The sequence below is a fragment of the Mus musculus genome, chromosome X (assembly GCF_000001635.26).
Source record: "Mus musculus strain C57BL/6J chromosome X, GRCm38.p6 C57BL/6J".
Taxonomy (NCBI): domain Eukaryota; kingdom Metazoa; phylum Chordata; class Mammalia; order Rodentia; family Muridae; genus Mus; species Mus musculus.
Genome location: NC_000086.7, coordinates 95,933,956 through 95,948,939, shown reverse-complemented (window position 1 = coordinate 95,948,939; position 14,984 = coordinate 95,933,956). Strand labels below are relative to the sequence as shown.

The 14,984-nt window shown below is 45.1% G+C and overlaps 1 protein-coding gene across 8 annotated transcripts in view; it reads left to right on the top strand.

Annotated features, from left to right (window-relative positions):
- Nucleotides 1-14,984, top strand: part of Las1l (LAS1-like (S. cerevisiae)) — a 36,930-nt gene that overhangs the window by 8,035 nt on the left and 13,911 nt on the right. For 4 of the 8 annotated variants that reach the window (XR_878109.1, XR_878108.1, XM_017318636.2 and 1 more), the window contains exons 8-13: nt 1,085-1,170; nt 1,492-1,542; nt 1,867-2,073; nt 2,382-2,529; nt 7,992-8,641; nt 11,418-11,568. Coding sequence is in view for 6 of the 8 variants with exons in the window: in XM_017318636.2 (XP_017174125.1) it covers nt 1,085-1,170; nt 1,492-1,542; nt 1,867-2,073; nt 2,382-2,529; nt 7,992-8,641; nt 11,418-11,568 (1,293 nt within the window). In the remaining 2 variants the exon portion in view is untranslated. Of the gene's footprint in view, nt 1-1,084; nt 1,171-1,491; nt 1,543-1,866; nt 2,074-2,381; nt 2,530-7,991; nt 8,642-11,417; nt 11,569-13,290; nt 13,628-14,984 lie in introns of those variants that run through there. The other 4 variants (XM_006528335.3, NM_001374717.1, NM_152822.3 and 1 more) reach the window with 4 other exon arrangements.

The following is a 14,984-nucleotide window of genomic DNA, read 5'->3' as shown; positions in this document are numbered from 1 at the left end:
TGAGCAGGCAGCTGGTAGGTTACTTTACGTTTTAGGAGTTTTATCTGAGGAGATGAGGGATGAGTGTAAGGACAGTTGTTTTCTCATCTTGCTCTGCTGGATAGATAGAAGGAGCTGACCAACTGTGTTGTCATCCCGCTAGATACTGGGACATCTTGAAAGCTTGACTCCTGCTAGACCTAGTCAGCTAGGAGAGGCTCTTAGCAAGCCAGGAGCTGGAGACTTCGCTCTTGCTGCTTTAGGTTTGAGCTAGCTGAAGTTGAGAAGTCTCCCCTGTTGCTGATGTTTCCGACCCCTCTGACTTTGATTTGGGTTATCTGTGAGGAAGCCTGAGTCATCTCCAGACAAGCAGTTGCATACCTAGTAGTTTGACCTCTAGGATCGAAAAGAAGGAGGTAACCAGTGTGAAGGCTAGAGAAACGGACAGGAGAAACAAAAACAGTGCAGGAACTGAGGTCTAAAAGCACTTGGCCATCTCAGGCGTTTCATTTCTTCTGTCAGTCTAGGACTTTTATGCTGTGATTTGAGCTGTTTAGTCACCTCTGCTCTCATTTCTGGGACTTAGATCACCACATGCTTCATACATGAGTGTTTAAAGCCTACTGACTCCAGACTCTGACTCAGTCCCTGTCCCAGGAACCTGAAGCCTAATAGCTTTGTCTTCTGATTACTCTCTACCACTGGCACTTTGGCCATTTGAACCAGAGCTATTAGCTGTTCTTGAAGTGTTGCAGGAATAGGTGTCTTTTTGTCGGTTTCATTCTAGTGTGCCTTTTCGTTTTCCTTCTTGGTACTGGGAATTAGACTCTGGCCCTTATGCACAATATGTTAAGTCTTGTACCACTGAGGTACTGCCATATTCCAGACCCTTAAGTCATTTCAACTTTAAACAACCAGTGAGGCAGTCCAGCCTATTTGGAAAGGTCACCTTTTTTTTTTTAAAGACTCATTTTTCTATATTACCCAGGGTGGTTCTGAATTTAATAATGCTCTCGCCTCAGTCTCTGAGTGTCCTGAGTAGCTGGGACTAGACTATAGGCATGTGCAACCATGCCTCTCTAAACTAACTGTTTATTTGCCTTAGGGATGCTGTGCTGGATGCTTTTCTAGATGATGGTTTCCTCATTCCTACGTTTGAGCAGTTGGCAGCTTTGCAGATAGAGTATGAAGGTAGGGTCCTGGGTGTTCACTGAAACCCTAGGGTTCTGTGTTTCTTATGTGCGAACTCCAGAAGTAGGCTGGAGTGTGGGGTGGGGTGGGGCTGAAATGTCAGCCCTTTTGGCTGAACAGAATAGGTAATCCTGCTGATGTGTCCTGGGACTTTTCTAGGTGGCGTTGAATCTGTTAAGGTGGGTTGGAATGGGTAGGTGGGGTTTCTTAACACTGTTGTTGTGCCTTGTCAAATATGATTTAGCCACTAGCTAGAGAGCTAGAACAGCAGCATTGGAGGGGCCTTGAGAGGTCATCTAGTCCAACATCCTCATGTTACAGATGGTCAAACTGAGGTCCAGAAAGGGGAAGTTACTGAACCAAATTCACACAGTGAGTTATTGACGAAGCTGAAGTCAGAAAGAGTTCTTTCTTTTATACTTGGTTTTGTATCAGTTGTTGTTTGCCAGATACTAACTGGTTTCTCTTTCCCGCTCTTCTGCTCTCCTGCTCTCCTGCTCTCCTTCCCTCTTGTTCTGCAATGGCAATTCTTGTTGTTTGAACTTGGGCGTGTCTGTTCTCTCTCTTTGGTGTGCAATTTTTTTCTTTTCTTCTGCCTACCCCTCTTGCTGGCTTGTTTTGGTGCTCTCTCATTCTCTTGATCTTGGTCCCATTGCCCTTCCCATCCATCATCAACTGGTATCCGTCACAAACCAGAAAACATCGACTTGAATGAAGTGTTGGTGCCAAAGCCCTTCTCTCAGTTCTGGCAGCCCCTGCTCAGGGGCCTGCACTCCCAGACCTTCACGCAGGCCCTGCTAGAGAGGATGTTCTCCGAGTTGTCTACCGTGGGGAGCACTGGGATCCGGCCTACCTACATCCTTAGATGGACCGTTGAACTGATCGTGGCCAACACCAAGACTGGTGAGGAAAACTAGCCCTAGTCCCGGGGGCCAGGCATCCCAAGGAGAAGCATCTGCCAGTGTCCTCAGCTCAGCCTTTTAAAAGTTTACAGTTGCCAAAGAGTGCTGCGGGAATTAGAAAAATCTCCCTTTTCCTTTTTCTTCTCAATGCCACAGAAAGGAGGCACTCTGGATGCTTTGAGTAGTTAGAAATGACAGCGTGGGAATTTGGGGAGATGAAGAGAGATGGAGCCTAATCCCTTTTGAGGTTGAAGAATGGGTGAAGGACCCACATGCTTCTTTCTCCTAAGCCTCTTTGTTTTCTTTCAGGACGGAATGCTCGGCGGTTTTCTGCAAGCCAGTGGGAAGCAAGAAAGAGCTGGAGGCTGTTCAATTGCTCTGCCACCCTTGACTGGCCGCAGGTGATCGAGTCCTGCTTGGGCTCACCATGCTGGGCCAGCCCTCAACTCCTTCAGGTGTAAGTCTTTTTTTTTTATTTTTTATTTTTCCATTTTTTATTAGGTATTTAGCTCATTTACATTTCCAATGCTATACCAAAAGTCCCCCATACCCACCCACCCCCACTCCCCTACCCACCCACTCCCCCTTTTTGGCCCTGGCATTCCCCTGTACTGGGGCATATAAAGTTTGTGTGTCCAATGGGCCTCTCTTTCCACTGATGGCCGACTAGGCCATCTTTTGATACATATGCAGCTAGAGTCAAGAGCTCCGGGGTACTGGTTAGTTCATAATGTTGTTCCACCTATAGGGTTGCAGATCCCTTTAGCTCCTTGGCTACTTTCTCTAGCTCCTCCATTGGGAGCCCTGTGATCCATCCATTAGCTGACTGTGAGCATCCATTTCTGTGTTTGCTAGGCCCCGGCATAGTCTCACAAGAGACTTAATTCCATCTAGTAAGAGGGTATGGCCCTGGAAGGCTCAGGGCCTCTCCGCATTAGACTGGCAAAATTGGAAGGCTTTTTTTGGTGATGACTAACTCCATATCCCTTCCAGTAATAAGATGAGAGAATTGAGTCTGGAAGGGGGAGGATAGGATGCTGCTGCCTATAGTCACGCAGTGTAAGGCTTGGCTAAACTGAGTCTAATGGGAGAACGCTTAGCATAGTGGCCTGCACAGAGTAAGTGTACAATAAATAGTTGCTGGTGTTTATTAGTGGACCCAGGTCTTCTGGCTCCAAGCCCAGTGCTGTCTCCTCCATTTGCTTCCCTGAGTATAGCTTTGAAAGTTACTCAATAATCCCTAATGCCTTCCTTCTTAGCAAAGCAAAGGTTAACCTGACATTTAGTGATCTTTCTGGTTCTGGACCTACCTATCATGATAACCATATCTCTCTGGAAGACCCATTTACTCTGTTCTCTCCATGTTGTGTGGTCAATTGCAATGTTTTTTTTTCCCTTTTTGTTTTTTGATTTTGTTTGCTTGTTTTGTTTTTTTGAGACAGGGTTTCTCTGTATAGCCCTGGCTGTTCTGGAACTCACTCTGTAGACCAGGCTGGCCTCAAACTCAGAAATCTGCCTATCTCTGCCTCCCAAGTGCTGGGATTAAAGGCATGCGCCACCACTACCCGGCTGCAATGTTGTTTTGATTCCTATAAATACCCATGGTTGTCTTCTTTTCCCTCTTCTTTGTCAGTTCCTGGCCCTAAGCCCTCATTCTTCTAGAAGCCTTTAGTACCTGATTCTCTTCCTGCTTGCTAAAGCAGTATTGGTTTTGAACAATTCATTTGACCCTTGCATTTCCTCAACTCCAGAGATTTTCATTCTTCACTGTATACAGCAGCATATTTTCATTACTCAGAACTTTCCTCTGAAAGCTGACAGTCCAGTGTCCCACTCTGTGGCCTCCGGGTCTTGTCCCTTTGGTTTCTGAACTTCCTATCCTGTGGCAGTGCTTTTCCCTTGTGTCTCAACCTCCTTCCCTTTCTTTCTTTCCTTCCCTTTGTTTCCCCATCGTTGTCTGTAGTTTATCATTTCACTCATCCTTAACAGCTTCTGCTCTGCTAATGCCCTGGCAGTGTCTGCCTTCCAGCCTCTCGTGTTGGGACTGATTTCTCTGCTCTGGGGCTTTGCATTCTTCAGCCTGGGTAGCTGAGTTCTCTCTGAGAATCACATAGCACTGCTCTTTGCTGCCACTGTAGACTTACAGGTTTTGATCTCATGCCAGGCTTCAGTGCTCTGTCTGATCATTTGCTTACTGACCACTTTGTCTCCAGTCCTGGACTATTCTGAACATATACATTGACTTCAAGTCCCTGCTCCTCTCCCATTTCCCCCTAGCTTCCTCCAGTGTATGAAGGCATGTACCAGGTCTCCCTCAACCTAAGGTTGAGCCCTCTTGAGCTGATCTGTCTATATAGCCACACCAGCAATCTTAGTTTGAGGTGGTCTTGCACTGCATCAAAGTCTATTCTTTCTGTGCTCTGGAGGCAAGTATGCCAGCATTGTTAAGGCCCTACCTCTTTGTCTCCTTTGCTTAGCTGGTTACTACCCTTTATGAATGTGTCTGATGTTTGGGTTATTTTTTTTTCATCTTAAAAGAGTAATAACAACCCATGTAACATGTGCTTTGCCCATGTGTATTTTGTTGTTGTTTTTTTTCTTTTCCCATCTCCAAACAATGGTTCTCATCTTGATTTTTTTTCTCATTCTTTTTCCTCCTTAACCTGCTGCAGTTTGGTTGGTACTAAGTCCCAAAGCTCCCGTGACCTACATCCAAACCAGAGCTCCTTGTTAATCCCTGTATCTGCTTCATTAATGCTGGATGCCACACCCTCCTAGAAATGCCAGTGCTTCTTTCTGGTGTATATAAACTGCTCAGCCCATATCTCCTTACTCCAGTCTTTTCTTCTACAATTCCATTTCTACTGCTCAACTGTAGCTTAACATCTATCTGCCTTTGGATGGGCAGTCCAAGTCCAGAGCCCTTAACTATTACAGATCTCACTTGGTGGTAGCACAGCCTAGCCTGTCCTGTTGACTCCTGAATATTTCACAAGGTTGAGATTTGTGTTGCCCTGTCTCCTCGCCTTGCCTGTGTGTCTCCTTCCCTCTCCTAGACTAAGCTTTACAAGGGCAAGAGCTCTGAATTAACTATCTGTAGCCCAGCACATCACACAAATCTAGTCACCATACAGGCCTTGGTAAATGCCCTTGAACTGAATGAAATATCCTCTTCTATCGGAAGGGGATGACCCAGCGTCTGAGGAATGAGTGAAGTGGGGGACGGGATGCAAAAACAGTGTCAGTTTTGTCATCCATCTATTTGATCCAAGAGTCTTTCTTTAACCCTTAGTGGTATCTGGGCTACAGACATATTTATAAAATAAAAAATGTGGCCTTACAGACAAATTCAGCCAAGGCAAGAGCTCCAGGAGATGGGACCAAGCTATAGAGCCACATTGCCAGATGTGTGAGCCCTGAACTATAAGTGACATGAATAAGAAACTGGGAATCAAATTAGCAGTTTCTATAGGAGTCAGGCTAGAATGTCAAAGGAGAAGCATTTGAGCATTTCAAGGAGAAAAACAACCCAAAACTTCAAAATATAGAAGGGATATAGGATGCTTGTGTACTTGGGAGGGAGTGAAAAGAACATGGAGAGGCTTGGTTAGATGACCTTCAAGATACTTTCCAATCCTAAGTGCCTGCAGAGTGGAGAAGTCTGAACAACAGAGATCTCCTAACCCAAGCATAGCAGGGGGATGTGACACATGCCACTGATAACAGTGGCTCACTTGGGTATGATTCCTTGTGCACAGATCCTACCTTTCTCAGATAATCAATGAATTTAGATTGATTCATCCATTTACAGAGAGAGAAATAGAGGGGTTATGCCTAGGTATGCTGTATATTGGCTAGGGCCAGAAATCCCTGTAGCCGGTCCTTAAGTCTGGAGTTTTCCCTAATATTTCATATAGATTGAACTCTGGCAGAAAACTTCTGTTACTGTGTGAATACACAACTCTGGTAGGTTTTTTTTTCCTCCCAAAGGAAAGAAATATAAAAGATACCATGGATAGTTAATTATCAGACATCATGCTTTTTTTCTTAAATAGGCAATTTCCTTTAAGTATAATACATTTTTACAGATAAGATATCTAGGAACTGAGGATTGGTGTGCCTTAAAATCATGGTGGTTTGTTGATAATGGGATGGGAATCTGGCCTTGAGTTCTGTGGATCTAAATAAACTCCACTTTCTTTCCACCAGCCTAAACACATGGCCTCAGTCCCAGGCTGTGACAGGCACACTCAAGGAGGGGAAGTGCATTTTATGACTCCTCTCACCATAGCACCTAATGGGCAGCCTGGAAGCTGGGGATGGCGGATGGGTAATGAACAGCAGTGACGAGGCATCTTGCCAGCACCAAGTGCCCGGGGATATTTATTATTAATCACACTAATGGACGACAGGGAGGAGAGAGGAGGGTTTCTTCCTGGCCTTTCCTCACATAAAGTTGTTAGCATTTCAGGATCTTCCTCCAGCCAGGAGATCAATTCCATTTGAACCAGTGTCCTCTTAGAATATGAAATGAGTCCTGTCAACAGGGACTCCCAGTCTAGTCAGTAGATCCCAGCTCTGTCCCCAAAGACACATGTGACCAGTCTGCATGATGGCTTGTGTTCCCTCCACAAAGCATGCATGCTTCACACCTGACACTTCTAGAAGGATATGTCCCATCCCTCCCTCCTGCTGTGTGTCCCACAGTGCAGGCTACCTCTTAGAGGACAGGCTCTGTGAAGTGTGCTCACCCTCATCCTCCCTAGCAGCTCTCTACCCCTTAGTGGTTTTGCTCTTAGCACCGTCTTGTATGTGCACAGTATCGTCTTGTTTAATACTCCTCTGTTTGACCATCTCCATTGGTCAGCAAATTGGGCTCTGCTGCTGTGTGTCTGTCTTCTACAGCTTCCTCCCTCCCATGTCTCCCAACAATACCTGAGGTCCACCCTTACTAACCGGTTTGGATTGTGAAGACAGGTGCCTCCATGGTCATCTTGCCTTTAGGCTGCCCTGCCCTGCCCTTGTGGTCCTCCCTGTAGTTAACATGGTGATCTTCAGAAATGGCAACTTTGACCTGTCCTAGGAGTTGGCAGGTGTCCTGCCTCATAATGCACACACTTCACTTCCCTTCCCAGCCTTTTCTTCCTCCAGCTCCCTGACACAGGCCTTACCCTTCAGCCAGGCTACTCTGGCCACAGGCAGTGTTGGCCCTCTTGCCCCTGGGCCACCTGGGCCTCACCTCCATGAAGCCCTCCCCCAGTCTCTACACCCTCCTTGTGTTCTCTGCTTCCCCTTAGCTCCTATAGCATCCACAGTCACTTCACAGTGCTCATCAGGTCTCCCCTGCACATTGGCTTTGTCTAGTGGACTGCTGCTGTTTTCCTTCTTTTCCTCCATTCCAGGCAGGGCTGTAGCTGCTTCCATAAGGAATCACATGCTGTATTCCAAACAGAAGAAGCCAGCACACTGCTCTCCATATACTTGGCCCCCAGGACAGATTCCTCCAGTTTTCTCCTGTTCTCATTTCCAGCCTTGCATTCCTATTAGCTCGTTTGTATATTTATGTAGTGTTTCAGTGCAGACTAGTAGCTATCATTAATTGCTTACCATTATGTGCCAGGCACTCTGCCAGGCATTCTATGTGAGCTTTCTTATTTCTTACCCCCAAGAACGCTAGAATTTGAATTCTGTTTTTCTCTTCATTCTAATGAAAAGTAATAAGAAGTAAAACAGAGATGTACCAGAGAGCTGGTTCAGCATACATGGTCCTGTTGGATTTTGCATTCTATCTGCTCTTTTGTGCTGCCTTTCAGAGGCAGGTGTGAAGTTCAGTGAGCAAGTTCAAACTCCAGAGTGTTGAGCTATGAGGTAACTTTGAGACACTGACCTTTTTCCTACTCTGTCCCTCTGTTTGCTTAGAGTCTTCAAAGCCATGGGACAGGTCTTGCCAGATGAAGAGCAGGAGAAGCTGCTGCGAGTCTGTTCCATTTATACTCAGAATGGAGAGAATGGCTTGGCAAAGGCGATTGAAGGTTCCTCCTCCTCCTCCACTGGCAAAGCTCCGTACACACTGGATACCTTACATGAGGACCTACAACCACCTGGTACCAACTGTGAGTCCGAAGAAAGTATTCAACAGAAGGAGCAAGGCAACCTTAAGGATGTCAAGCAAGAGGAGAAAAAGGAGAATGAGGAAGAGGAGAAGGAGGAGGAGGAGATGGAGGAGGAGGAAGAAGAGGAGGAGGAAGAAAAGGAGGAGGAAGAGGAAGAGCAGGAGCAGGAAGAACACCAGGAGGAAGAACAGGAGGAGGAGGAGGAGGAAGAGAACCAAAAGGTCTTTCAAGATCAGATGGAGGCAGATGTTGAGGAAAGTGATGATGTAGAAGAAGAGGAAGAAGTAGATGATGAAGAAGAAGATGAAGATGATGACTATGATGATGATGAAGAAGAAGACAGGATGGAAGTGGGGGCCTTCTCTCTTGCACAGGGATCCAGTGTTTTTGAGAATACTAGGACCACGTCTCGGAAGAGAGAAGCACTGCAGGGTTCAGCATGGCAAGTAAGCTCTGGTAAGGAGTCTTTAACACCCACTTTTATTTTCTTCCATCATTGATTTCCCTCCATTCTTGATGGGCCCCTCCTCTCCTTTCTGTCTCCCTCTGCCTCTCCTCCTACCTCTCTTGAGATTTAGTGTCAGTGTAATCTCAGACTTGAGATCCTGGGGCCTAAGCTTTCTGATTGCATACCCCAGTATCCGGACAGCTATAACTCTTTTTGAAATGAAGATTGCCTGAAGATCTCCCGTCTTTCAGCCTCCTGAATTGGTGAGGTTATAGTTTGATACTACTATGCTCTGCTGGCCAACCCTTGAGGCTTTCCTTCACTCTAGAGACTATATAAGAAAGAAGTAAGATGTGAACAGTATATGGCAAGCCTCAGAGGCAACTGGATACATGAATGGCAACTGGCTTTCCTCTTAGGTTGGAGTATGTAAACATCAGGGACAACTGTCAGACTGATCGCTGTTTCATATAAGTAGCTGTGTGTGAGCCCTTACTGGTCAGTAAGAGCAAAGACATGTGAAAGGTGAGGGGTAAAATATATTAGATCACATGCTTTTATGTACACTCAGTGTGGTAAAACTGGGTTTTGCTATGTGTATTCAAACCCAGGGCACTAAGTCAGAGAAACTGGATCAAAAGAAAATATGGAGTGGTTCAGATTTTAGATGTTTATCCAAGTCTATGAAATTGAAGCTCAGAAAGGATACAGGGAAGTTTGGTGATGGGGAGTGAGTGCATCAATCTGCTCCACTGAGGGTCTTCCTTTGAAGGACTTCATTTAGTTTAAGAAGGAGGAGCCTCAAGGGAGGCAGACATGGAGCAAGTAGAACAGTCACTATGGGGTGGAACGTGTTTTTATGTACATGATCACCAGAGACAGGGACATGGCCCATGTACCTGGAGAAGGGAAAGGAAGTAGCTGAGCTCAGTGAGGAGTAAGATATAATCAGACATGAGCTCATGGGGAAAGCTGTAGCCCTTGCCCTATGAGGACAGGTGTGGAAGTGTTGTATAAAAACTCAAGTGGGAGTGCTAGGGGTGAGTGAGCATACTGTGTGTGTGTGTGTGTGTGTTTGTCCACACCTGATAGGGAAATTATGACTTAGTGACAAAAAAAAATCTCTTAGGGCAAGGAAGGCTGAAGTTGGGGTTTTTGTAAATAGCAAAAAAGAGAGGAATTGGTATGGGAACAGTTGTGTCTGTGGGGTGGGGTGGTAGATGTGGGTATAAGAGAAAAGTTGGGGCTGTGAAAAGAATCTCAAATAGGCCATAGTGTATATATTTTCTGAAGAGGAAGCAGAATCAACTAAAAACCATGAGATCCATGTGTGTGCCTCTCTTCCCTCCCTCTGTGCGTGCGTGCATGTGTACATGTATGATGACATTAAGATATCTGGGGTTTCCACCTATAAATAAGTTGTAGGAGGCAGGAAGTGGAGCAGGAGACATTCATTGGATGGAATGTGTGTGCTCTTCTGCATATCCTTGTGGGGTAGAATATGCGGTGTTCTTTCTGTGCATTTGGGGGACTGATAACCTTGTACAGAGTCTAGGGAGCATGTTACCTGAGTCAGTATCTTTCCTTAGGTATGTGTGTATGTATCTTTGGACAAGGCCACTAAGAAAGAATATGGCATTCAAACACATTATGGGGAGGGGGGTATAGCTGCATAAACAATTTCAGTCACTCAGAATCCTCGGTATTGGTGGGTATGGAGAAGGCATGCTGTAAGAATTCTGTGATTTCTATTAATTTATGCATTGCTACATATGAAGATGTCCATGTTTATGTGGCGATCTACCTAAGATGAATGAAAGAAGGAACAAATATGTCTAGCTATGTGTATGTGTATATAGTGTAAGTATCCAGGGTTAAGAGGTACAAAGTGCTAAGATGTACAAAGAGGTGTTTTTGAGAAGTGGTACCAGTGAGGACAGAGCCAGGGGATCTGCAGAAAGCCCATGCTGAATTAGCTAAGAGGGCTGGGTAGGTAGATGGGGGTGGGCCTGTGTACTAGTAGGAAAACCAGCTTATCAACCCACTTTTTTCTGTAAACATTATTTGATATTTTAAAATTAATCTTTTAAGTTTTCGTGAAAGTATACACTGTATGTTAAACATATTCCCACCATATCCCCTTATCCTCATTTCATAACTCCTCATTCATTAGTTCACCTCATTTCCCTTGATAGTTAAGATTTCTACATTAATGCCTAACACAGTACATATGCATCTTTATAAGATCTAGAAAGCATAAATGAGATAAAGCATGATATTTGCCTTTCTGAGACTTGGCAGACTTAATGATTTTCTGCAGCTGCATCCATTTTCTTTCTAAGAGCTGAAAAAAACCTTTGATTTTTATGTATATCACATTTTCATTAGTCACACCTCTGTTCTTGGATATCTATGTTGGTTCCATGACTTATCTACTATGAGTAATGCTGTATAAGGCACTGATGTGCAAATATTTGTGTGATGTGTTGATTATAGAGTCCTTTGGGTAAATACTCTTGAGTGGTCTACCTGGGTAGAAAGGTACTCTGAGTTTGGGGGTTTTTGTTTGTTTGTTTTGAGAAACCTGTATCCTGACTTCTACAGTGGCTGGGCTGGTTTACATTCCTATCAGCAGCGTATCAGAGTTCCCTTTCTATATCCTTACCAGCATTTATTTATTGTTATTGCTTTTCGTAATCTCTGCCATTCTGACTGAGGTAAGATGGAATCTGAGTGTAATTTTGAATGTGAGTATAATTTTGACTTTTCTCCTCTGTTCTACAGAAGATGTGCGATGGGGTACATTCCCTCTAGGCCGGCTACCAGGCCAGACTGAGGACCCAGCAGAGCTTATGCTGGATAATTATGACACCATGTATCTTTTGGACCAACCTGTAATAGAGCACCGGCTAGAACCCCAGAAGTCCAAAAGTAGGTGAGTACCTGTGGCAGTGGGATTTCTCACCTCTTTGATTGCTACCTTCTGAATAAGAAACAAAGTGGGGAAAATAAGCCAGTGCCTCTTAGAATTTCTTTACCCTAGTGTAGAGAGGTGATGAAGTCGCCACACAGATGATTTGACATCCCTTCCAGGTTGAGAGCAGTTTGTGTGCAAGTGTGTGCGTGCCCTGGTCTGTAGGCCATTGGAATTGAGAGTCCGTTCCTGTTCTGCTTGCTTATTCCCTAGAGATGACCTGAACTCCCTTGTACACGAACCTTCTGGGAGAAGGCTTTAGAAGCCAAGTGTCCTCGACTCAGGTGAATAAAGGACGTAGCTGTGGAAGCCAGTTACAAGTAGAATTGTATTGCAGGATATTTGATCACACTGTTAATCCTGAGATTGTATTGAGAAAACTGTTTCTAGTTGTGGTACGGCTCAGCCATTAGCACACACCTTTAACCCTTCATAAAGACAAACTGAGCCAGAGAATGAGAAGGATCCAGAAGATTGGAACAGATTGCTAGAGTTAGTTTGAGGCCACGCAGAGGAATTCAGGAGAGGTCTAGAGAGAAGCCAGATTGAATCAGTCAGCATGGAGAGGAGTTTTGAGCCAGAACAGCTGAGTTGACCAGCCAGCCAGAGCTCAGAAAGCCCTAGAAAGGGGGAGCTGATTTAGCAGTAAGTCTCAGAGGCCGAAAACATCCCAGGCCTAGCTAAGATTGTTTCGAGGCTGGAAGCTTCTAGGACTAGGCCTAGATTAGCAGATGGAGGCAGTAAACCTCAGAGATTACAATTACCTCAGGTGAATAAGTTACTGTTCCAAGATTTCATTGTTAGAGGCTCCATTCTCTTCCAGCTAACCTGACCATAGCTTGGCCCAGTGAGTGCCCGGATATAAAGGGGAAGTGTTGCTGGTAGAGCGGGTGACTTGTCGCAGCTTGTCAGCCCTCTGCCGTTAGTAGTTGACAGATGAAATGCCCACCCTTAATTCTTTTCTCAGCCTCACCCTTGACTTGGCTATGTGACTTTGGGCAAATAATTTCTTACTCAACTCTGGATCTCCGTTTCCTTGTTTGTGAAGTTATGGGTGATGGGAATGGGTGGGACTAGAGTGCTTCTAAGCATTTTTCCACTACAGTAGTATAACTATACATCTGCCTGAGTGAGTGAACATCTAGTTGGAAAGTCCTTTGACCTACAGGAAGCAGGGACATGAGTGTATTTGAGTCAGGTTAGAGACAGAGGGTACTTCAAGCAGTCTTAAAATATGGAGTGGGGTTGGGACATCTTATCTCTATATCCCAAGCCTCACCTTGAGCTGTTAACTAGTTATTAGATGTGGGAGGGATCCAGCCAAGTCTTCTTTGGGCCCCTAAGCTCTAGGCCTTGGAAAGAGGCCCTGCTGAGGCAGCCTCTTTATTTTCGTGGGTAGGACTTTCTAGAGGCCCCGCTCTACAAGCCTAGTTTCTATACTGCAGTTCTGCATAATGCTTCATTTTAGTTCCACCCTTCAAGGTTTGAGGGGGGGCAGGCTGGGGGCAGAGCCACACCCTGGTTCTCATCTGAAATCACTTGTTAGAGTAGCTCCTGGCTCTTCTTTATAAAGACAGGCGGGAGGTTGGCCCTTCCCACAGGCACATACATGCCAAGTTCCCTTAGCTCCTGCAGAGTTTAGAGCTGTCCCTGTCCCTGACCAACTGCCCATTCTCTCTGCAGCACTCTGAGCCTATGTTGTGGTGGCAGCAATACCAACTCTAGCAGTAGCAGCAGCAGCGGCAACATGGAGGGCCTTCTCTGGAACCAAGGACAAATGCATGGGCTCAAAGCTGGCCTGCAGCTCTTCTGATGGCTGTCCTGATGCCAGTGTCCATGTAGCTCTGCCATTGGCACAGCTCAGTCCAGAATCCACCCATGGTACAGACTGGACAACCTGAGAGACAGATCAGCCTTATTAATTCAGCTTTTTACCACAATGGAAATCTGAATGATTTTTCCCCCGTTTTCTGTTGTGTTTTGAAAAATAATAAACAGATTTTTGTCATGGTGTTTGTGAGATGAGGGATGTGTAAGTTGGGGTAAGGCAGTGTAATTCTTCCTTTACTATGTGGCTATTCTAAAGATGGTGAGATGGTAACAAGGCTCTTGAGTAGAAGTTGGATCCTGAGACCTTTGAAGTATACCAATTCTGATTCTCTCCTAGCTAGACTGTAGGTATATCTTCTGCCTGGCTCCTTAAACTTATTTCAGTATCCCGCTCCCCTGTAATGTGGGCAAGCCAACGTAAAGGCATCAGGGCCCAGAGAAGAGGCATAGCTGGCTGTCGAGCCTGGTGAACACCTGAGGCTTGGGGCTGTGTGAGGACGGGAGCTAGGGAGAGGGAGGAATATCCAGTTATTAGTGAGCAAGAAACTGGAATTGAAAGCTAAAATATGTCACACTTTGTCATTCTCTGTCCTTTGGCCTAGAAAAGACACAATATATTCCTGCAGTGGGCTTTGGAGCTTTAAGAACTACCTTAGTGATGTCAGAATTCCATGAATCCATCAGCACAACAGACTCTTCCCATGTAGCCAAGCAGGTGTTGACAAAGCAAGCTGTGCATTGTGTTAGACAAAGGATTTTTCCCAGTGCTTCTCTTCCCACGATGAGAAAGGTTTGCTGGCATATTGGAGAGTTGAGGCTGGAAAGATTCTCAATGAACTTCTAGATTAAACCGGGAGAAGGAACTTGGAAATATGAGGATTCATATATTGTGGTCTGGTGGGATGGTGCCAGTAAGCTTTCAGTTCTAGTCTACCTGAGAGGAGTTCTTTACTGCATGTTTGGGGAACTTAGATGAGACTGCTTTTTAAAGATTAGTTTTTCCACTAGAAAACACTTTTGAAAATAATAGTTCTGGTATGGTAGCCCCTACATCCACCCCCACGCGCAATATATGTACACTTTTTACCTATTTTTTCCAGATTTCCTTACCCCTAATCTAGTCCCCAACTATTTTTTTTGAGATCGTTTCCCTGTGTAACTGAGCTCTTGGCTGTCCTGCATTCACTCTGTAGACCAGACTGGCCTCCAACTCAGATTTTTCTGGCGCTAAGTCCTGGGATTAATGTCGTGCACCACCACTGCCTGGATTAGTCGCCTGCTTTTTAAGTGCATGGAGATACTGAGACAGACAAATGAGAGGTAACTGACCTGGGGCCAAAAAGCAGTTGCTAGGTTGGTAGATCAGTATTTTCTTGAACATCATCTGGGTTCATATTAGAAGTGCAACTAATTAGACACTCCTGACATGAATCAAAAAGGTTGGGAATAGGTCACAATGTATGGTTTTGACATAGATGTTATGCTGATCTGTATGGATACATCACTTGTCAATTAAAAAGCCTATGGCCTATGGCTTATGGTTTAGG